The sequence below is a fragment of the Danio rerio genome, chromosome 17, assembly GCF_049306965.1.
Source record: "Danio rerio strain Tuebingen ecotype United States chromosome 17, GRCz12tu, whole genome shotgun sequence".
Lineage (NCBI taxonomy): Eukaryota > Metazoa > Chordata > Actinopteri > Cypriniformes > Danionidae > Danio > Danio rerio.
Window position 1 is genome coordinate 34067713 of NC_133192.1, and position 8322 is coordinate 34076034.

The 8322-nt window shown below is 38.2% G+C and overlaps 1 protein-coding gene across 3 annotated transcripts; it reads right to left on the reverse strand.

Annotated features, from left to right (window-relative positions):
- Positions 1 to 1509: 1509 nt before the first annotated feature.
- On the reverse strand, positions 1510 to 7815 carry klf11b (Kruppel like factor 11b). Of its 3 annotated transcripts, none has more exons than XM_073927330.1 (4): positions 7416 to 7815; positions 3941 to 4195; positions 2405 to 3212; positions 1510 to 2204 (listed from the first exon to the last, which is right to left on the reverse strand). In XM_073927330.1, the coding sequence occupies exons 2-4, from the start codon at positions 4184 to 4186 to the stop codon at positions 1909 to 1911; spliced, it is 1350 nt and encodes a 449-aa protein (XP_073783431.1). In that variant the 5' UTR covers positions 4187 to 4195; positions 7416 to 7815; the 3' UTR covers positions 1510 to 1908.
- Between the last annotated feature and the right edge of the window lie 507 nt (positions 7816 to 8322).

The window sequence follows — 8322 nt, forward strand, 5'->3', positions numbered from 1 at the left end:
GCACATCAGCAGTTTTAGTGGTTTCATGGAGGCCCCCTGACTATACTGAACCACCCTGATGTATGTTTGCCAGATTAAATAGCCTCCATCTTGCTGAACACAATTTCTTTTGAGGCACGCAATGAAAATCATACAAACAGATGCTGTTCTGCATTTCACCTTTCTCCAGACATTGTGTCACTGAGTTTATAGGAACACCAGAAAAATGTGAACTACATGTGTGGAAAATAGGATTGTTTTGTCAACATTGATACTCTAAGTGTATTTTTTTTTCTGAGATGACAATTCAGTACGTAAAGTTAAACAATTTTTATGAAACATTATACTATCTCCATTATGTGGGAACTAGACTTGTTGAATTGTTAAATATAAACTATTGATATGTTTGAGAACTCACCGAACAAACGTAAAAAAAATTCAAGACTGTTTGAAGACTGTTCGGTTTGGTTTGTTTTCTATTTTATCCTGTTTTATATAATTTATTAATCCATTCATGTCTTATTTTTTAACAATTAAATAACTTGGCTTATAGAATTAATTGAATATTACATTTTCACTCATCTAAGCTAAAGAAAAAGTGATGTTAAACACACGGTGTCGCTGTTGCTACATTGATGGACGATCGATCATGGCGTTTTCACAGTTGGGGAAAGTCGGTCAGTAAGGCAGGAGGCGGGGCACCGATCTGAAAGCTGATTGGTCGCGCCTCCCACCACTACAGTTAGTCTTGCAAACGGATTGGTCCTTGATTTAATTGAGTAATGGAGCACACAACTGCATACTTTTCCTTTTTAAAAATGTGACTGTGGCGTGAGCTATGAACAGTAATAACAGACATCCGGTCTCAATCTCTGTGGGAGCATTTGTATTACTGGAAAGCACGCCGTTTATTATCAGCCAGTGGTAAGCTATGAACAAAACAAGCTTTTTTTTCTCTCGTAATTTTGCTGTGTCATGTCCAAAACTAATATAAGCTGGGTTGTTTTTCCTCGCTGAAACTCCATGTGTTTGGCAAATGAATTATCTTTAAGGATGAATCAAAGTCTTTATGCTGACATATACTAAAGTTACACAAAACAACATTTACCCAAAGTCTATGAGAATTAATCAAACATGTCAGCTGAATCTACTTAACCTGCCTTAAGAATAAATGATTTATTCATTTAGGTGAGTGTCTTATAAACAAAAAGTAATGTTATGAAGTTTTTACTATTCCTATGATCTAATGGCCTGTGTTAGCTTGCTGTTGAGATAATGGATAGATGCCCGAAACAAAAGATCCAGGACTCTTACGAATCCAACAGGAAGTGGGTGCATCATGGGTGTGTCAGCAATGTGAGAATGTAAGTTCATTTACTGCCAAGAGCAGCAAGCAGAAGAACTGAAGTACAGCAAAAACACTCCGGCCCAAACCCACATCAATGAAACTGCTGAATATTTTAGGAGCTGCGGATTTAGGACTTCTTTTTCTATAAGCTTTTAAGTATAAAAACAACACTCAAAACACACTTAATCGTCATTGTTTAATAAAAAAATGTATTAAATAAAAGTTCTATATGATAATCACAGTGTAGATAATTATCCACATATACATTTTTACATATTTTCCTTTTTCTAATTGTGTGTAGCCCCACTAGATATTTCAGCTAGATCTGTACATATAAAGGTATACAAAAGAGAAGAAAAAGGAATATTTTTAAGACAAACATAGTACAAAGACTTTGGCAAAAGAGTGCATAAATCTTTTACACAATAGTAAACAAAATGTTCCATTGCAGAGTGCGAAATATGTGCAGCAAAAAAGACAGGAGTCCAGTGCATAAATCGATTTTTTTGCTCACGAGAGATTCAAGCAGTCATAAAATGAGTCCTTGCATATCATCTCTGAAAGTTCAGTCTCCATCAGAGTCAGTTTGAGGCTGGCAGCAACATGCTGACTGGCAGTGCTGTGCCAGTGGGCAAAGTCTTGGCTGCGGTGATCTTGTTGAGGTTCCGCACCTCTGTTTGCCAAGATGGGATCTTCTTGGTGGTCATGTGTCGACGTGCGTGCTTGGTGAGATGGTCGCTGCGCATAAATCGTCGTTCACACACCGGACAGACAAACTTCTTCTCGCCTGTGTGTGTTCGCCGATGCCGAGAGAGCTCATCAGAGCGTGCAAATTTCTTATCGCAGCCTTCCCAATTGCAGCTGAAAGGTTTCTCTCCTGGAAGACATATTAGAAGACATGTTAGATAACCGACTTTACCAAGACGTAAGAGCAATGATCTTATTTTGGAGAGCTACAGTTCCGCACACTTTTTAAATCCAACTCCAACTATCAGTTTGAGCTGAATTTTTTAGGACTGTAGCTTTCCAAAAGCAGAGTTGGTGACCCTTGCTTTAGAGGTTGAGGTCTATATTTACCTGTATGGGTTCTGAGATGTGCCTTCAGGTGAGAACTTTTAAAATAAGTTTTCCGACAGCCTGGGAAATTGCAGACATAGTTGCGCCTGCGGGAAAAGTCGACCTGTGTGGCGCTGCTCTGCCCTGAGGGCACGTAAACAGGAGCGGGAGCCAGAGGCAGGAGCTTGGTGTTGCCTAGGGTCATAACAGTCTGCTGGCACTGTTGAGTTGAAGATACTGGCGACTGGGGCATCACAAACATCACTGTCCCCTGAGGCACCGGAGAGCTCATCAGGAGCGGCTGTGGTAGGATAGACTTCACCCCAGGGCTGGGCTTCTGAATAAACGTGGCTGAAATGACTCCAGGTTGGGCCATGGGGAACATCTGGCATATGATTGGTGGGCTAGAGGTTGGAGGTGGCGACTGAGGAGTTGAGGATGTAATGAAAAGCTTTTCCTCCTTTGAAGGAGATCTGCTGCTTTGACATGCTGTTGTGGTGTCTACGAGGGGCTGGTGGCACAAGCTAGGTGATGAGGGAGCTTTCTCAGTCTTTTGTGGCTGGACAGCTTGTGGAATGTTCTGGTAAAGGAAGCTGTCGGCCGTATGGCGGATTACGCTGGTTGCCATGGCTCTGCAGGGTGGGGGTGTGGTCCTTTCTGTGGGATGTCCGGAGGAGGGCACCTGAGTGATGGAGGCCATGGTGGGGCATGCAGATCTCTGGGGGCTGGGGAGGCTGGGGCAGGGCCGGGTAAGTGGGGAGGGAGAAGCTGGCACTGATGTGATGTTGGAGGTCTCAGTAAAGCTGGGACTGTGAGGTGGGGTCATGCACTGCAGGTAAAGAGGACAATTATTGTTAGGATGTGCATATAGTACTTGTACAATTCTGTCTGTCTGTCTGTCTGTCTGTCTGTCTGTCTGTCTGTCTATCTGTCTATCTATCTATCTATCTATCACAATGCCCCAGTAATAAATTGGCCAATAAGCTGATCATTTTGGAATGTTGCGATCTCTAAATTGTTATGATTTATACTAGATTAAATTCCTTTTTTTTATTATATATTTTTCCACTTAAATAATAAAAAACATAAATAACTAAACAACAATGTTAAAGGCAATATTTAGCATATGCCGTACATTTAATGATATTTTTTCTAATTTACTTAAGAAATCCAATTTAATACTCGTACATGCCTAAAAATCAAGGTCTTTGTCAAATAACTAAATCAACCTGTGGAATTTCTCGGTGCCTGCTGGCTTTACAGCTGTTCCGTTTTGTCCGTTCATCTCTCAGCATCATTATGGCACAAGGTAAGCCATGCAATTACAGTGAAGAAGCCTGTGCTGAAGTTCAATTTGCAGATGTAGCTTATCTCAAGACTGCCACCTGTCCAGGGTGCCATAAAACCCTCCCAAAGTTTTCAGCAAACAAATCAGGTTCTGATAAGAGCTTTGAGTTACACCGTGTGGCGCCAAAGCAGTGTGAGGTTCGCCGGTGTGAATGTTGACAAATTAAACAGAGCTTGAAGTGAACATAATTTATCTTCTAGCAGACTTACCAGGGAAGAGAGCGAGACGAAATCCTTTGGGGTTTCTGGGGGTTCAGGGTGCAGGAGGGAATCACAGGAGTCTGATGCTGGCGTGAGAGGACGAGGTTTGAAGACGTTGGGTTTTGGAGACATCTGACTCCAGAAGCTCATGTAAACCAGGGCTTCAGCAGCCTCAAGATCATTGTATTCCAGAGCACTGCATGAAGAGTATTCACTGTTCTTCTTCACGTCTAAAAAATCTTCACAGACCTCCATCCGAGCTCCCTGAGAACCACAAAAAATAAAAAAAAATAATCAAGTAACGTTTTTTATTAAGGGTGAAAGGAAGTCTTCTGGTTGTTGTGAGACATACAGCTCAGCTGCTGGGTGGATCTGAATGAGTCTTTCTCTGTCTTTATCTATTCATGGATCCAGAAGCAGTATGACAGTGCAACAGAGGAGCCCTTTTTAATGCAGCCTGTCTGGAGGGACCCTCTCTCACTACGCTCAAGTCACCTCCCACTGCCAAATAAAGCCAAAATAATGACGTGCTCACAAGCTGGCCATGTGAAATGGCTGTGAGCAAAACTTGAAACCCCCTGATAGACACGGGAACTGCTCAAAACTGCCAGAGGCCAGAAAACTTTGACTGACAGTGACGCCCCTCCCATCCACTGCTCTTCAGAAATAACACTATTAGCGAGCAGCATCCACTTTTTTTTTTTTTTACAGCAGGGTCAATAAGGTTCTGTACACGTGATTGACTTCTATACAGTATGCATATGCAGTATGCTCATCTCAGTCCACCTCAGTGCTTCACATAATTTAATGCATTGATGTAACATAAAAGTGCAAATAATGTAGAATGTGACTTTTGTGCACCAAATATTATATATTATTTATATTTATGATCAGTTTAGATGCAAAAACCTCTAAGTGCCATCTGAAATTTACTTCTAATTTTACCAATTTCCTTAGGTTCCTTTGTCTCGATTCAGTAATTTCTCTTTTATGGCACAGGATAGTTTTTTTCATCGCGTTTAACATTAAAATAACTAAACATAAACATGAGAGGCTGAGAAAAATGCTCATTGTAGAAGAAAATTCCAGATGGCACTTGGAGTTTTTTGCATCTGAACTTAATATAACTTACACGCGTATATGTTCATTCAAAACAAGAAAATAAGTGTTCCACAATAAATACTTGCTTTCATTTAAATTAAAGGTTAAATGAGGCGATGCCGGTAAATCCTTAAAATCATTGTTTATGATTGTATAACACATAACAATATATTATACCAAAGGTAATATTATTATAAGTCAACTCTAATGAGTTAGAGCGAACAGCTTCATGTTTGCAGAAGTTTACAACAACTCGATACAATGTTAAATTTCATGATGCGGAGATAAATAACGTAGTTACAATGTAATATTTAAGTGAGAGTTGACGTCATGCGTCTCAGTACCAGTAAAACATAATAAACAATGCCCAGCCAGTGTCAGCTAACTGTAAGCAAGCCATTTCACAAATATTACAGTTTTACACAAATATAAATCTTACATACTTAAATATTCCGCGCTTACCTCGCATATTTCTTCCATGTTCGTAAACTGGCGTGTTGACATTGATCAGAACGTAAGAAAAAATTCTTAAATGAAAAGTAGAGCAGAACAAAGACACAGAGCTGCTCCGCCCGCTCGGTGACGCGACTCACGCCGGAATTCAGTACGCCTTTACCAGCAGCTGAGTAAAACAAGCTCCAGAAAAAAATAGAAAACAAAATTCACAACAGTCTGGCGGGTGGCAACACGCCACCAATGAAAAACAAATGTGTGTGAGACCTTGACCAATGGTGTGAAGGCCGACGCGTGATCAGTGCGTGATTGGCGCGCGATTGGTGGAGCGGGGGTGCGTGGCTGCCGGTGGGCGTGTGCTGGGAGTCAGCGGTGTCACTGTAAACTTGCTGAACTGAAGAGTCCGGATCTGGGCGAAAGGTCACAGCCTTTAGGAGCAGCAGTTAATAGTGAACAAGGTTTGTGCGTCTGGTCAGCTTAAACATGTAATGGCGATGCAACACAGCACGAGAAGCCAAAGTGGAGCAACACAAACGCGCATTTATTTTTAGAAGCTCACGTTTTTTGATCACTTCAGCGTTCAATGACATGACGTCAAACTAATTGTATTCATGTAACAGCGATTCATGTTGATAAAGATGAGTGGATAAGTGGTTTAACTGTCGACTTGCAGCTTCAACACACTTTAGTTTGTGCACTTTACAGTATGGTTTCATTTATTCACATAATTAGTTTTCTTTACCTGAACTAACAATAAAATAGCATAACAGCATGCATCAAAGTGTTTATCAGTGTTGAATGATTAATGATGATCAATATGATATGATCATCAATATTCTTCGCAATAAAATTACAAACATTTTGCCAATTGTCTTAGCAAAACAACGTACTTATCCACATTAAATGCAAAAAAAAAATGTCAGCTTGTAAATATTGCAGCTAATGACATATTTATTTTTTATTATATTTAAACATTGCAAATTCTGTTCTGTATTTTGACAATTCAAATTTGAATAAAATGTTTGCCCGGTTGTTTTCACACACTGCAAAAATGCTTTTTAGCTTAGATTCTAAATATCTAAAAATTCTTAAATCGAGAAGCAGTTTCTAGACAAGCAAAACATATATTCTCATTTTAAGAAATACCATGACAAAATTTTTTTTTTTTTTCTTAAAACAAGCAAAATAATTTGCCAATGGGGTAAGAAAAATAATCTAATGCCAGAAGGAAAAACAAGATTACTTTGCTTACCCCATTGGCAGATTATTTTGCTTGTTTTAAGGAAAAACTCACAAAATTTTGACATATTATTTCTTAAAACAAGACAGTATTTTTTACTTGTCTAGAAAATGTCTCTTGAATTAAGAATTTTTAAACTGGAATCAAGACAAAAACTCCATGTAAGAAAAGCATTTTTTTGCAGTGTATTTGACCTATTGTTTAGAGTAAAAAGACAAAATAAGGGATTTATTATTATTATTATTATTATTTTACTTTTGATGCATTTAGTTGCTTTTAATTTGCCAATCTTTAGATATCTATATATATTTTTTTGTAATTTACAAACAAATAATATATACCATAATGCCTTTCAACATTTTGAGGTGAAACTTTAACTCCATATATGCTTAAAAATTGTGAATACATTCACACATAAGTAAAATCTAATAAATTCCAAACATAACATTGCATTCTTTTAAAATATTTAAACAATGTTAGTTTGATTTTAATATGGACATTTCTGTTGATTCCTTCTGCATTATAATATATAAACTTGCTGTAATGTGTGTAAATTACAATGCTTTAGCCCCTGATAAGATTGAATATTTGCAGGCTCTGCAATTAACATGCAATACATCTTAAACATGAAAGAACAACAGCTCTAATAATATTTAATTTTATATTTGTTTACAATTTAATATATCTTACCTTAATCTCTGTTCTGATTTGAATCCATATAATGGTCTTTAACCAGACAATAGTTCATATAGTTGTGATATGAATGTCACCCTCTCTGTTTTTATAATGTGTCTAATATGCTCTTGTCTTGCCTGAATTCATAGTGTTTTCGTCACACCCTCTCTGAGAGGATGGGGTGTCTGGAACTCATACATTTGCTCTCAGAAGCAGTGACATTTAAGCAAGTCGATGTTAAACCAAATCATCCTGGAAAATGTCAGGATGTTCTGATCACAGTCGCTACAGGTGATAGATGATGCTGTAAAAGTGCTGTATAAGAGCGGCTGTTCTTCGAAAGGAAAATCTGTTCAGGGAATATCTCTTTCAGTCCATGCCACAAATACACTCTGATACTGAGAGACTGAGCTCCAATGCTGTCAGGCTTCCAAGCATTTTATCTCCACTTTAAGCTCTTTATCAGTCATTTCGGCTGCCAGGGAATCATTTAAAAACTTGCATTACGCACGAGTCTTTGCTTAAAATAGGTGATGCAGATGGAAAAAGATGTTATAATTATTTCTGCAGGCCTAAATTGCCTTTTGAGTTTGCCTGCTTGAATATAAATTAGTTATATTTTTGACAGTAATAATAAATGAGGAAATGTATTAGTAAAATAGTAAAAACAACGGTAACACTTTATTTTGATGGTCCATATGAGTATTATTAGACTGTCAGCTTAATATCTGTTGATACTGCTACTTCAACAGACATTTAACTGACTATAAGGCACTTTTCGAGTACTCATCAACTTACACTAACCCCAACCTAACTGTCTACTTATAATCTAATGAGAATTAGTTGGCATGTAGATGCAATGTAACTTAAATTGGACCATCAAAATAAAGTGTGACCAAAACAACATGCTCTCAAATGTTTG

What these genes read in the sequence shown, in the direction of transcription:
- klf11b (XM_073927330.1), bottom strand. Translation starts at nt 4,186, where the DNA reads ATGGAGGTCTGTGAAGATTTTTTAGACGTGAAGAAGAACAGTGAATAC. An exon ending in TCGTCTCGCTCTCTTCCCTG is followed by an intron (nt 3,213 to 3,940) that starts GTAAGTCTGCTA and finishes CTTTACCTGCAG; the next exon opens with TGCATGACCCCACCTCACAG. An exon ending in ACATCTCAGAACCCATACAG is followed by an intron (nt 2,205 to 2,404) that starts GTAAATATAGAC and finishes TATGTCTTCCAG; the next exon opens with GAGAGAAACCTTTCAGCTGC.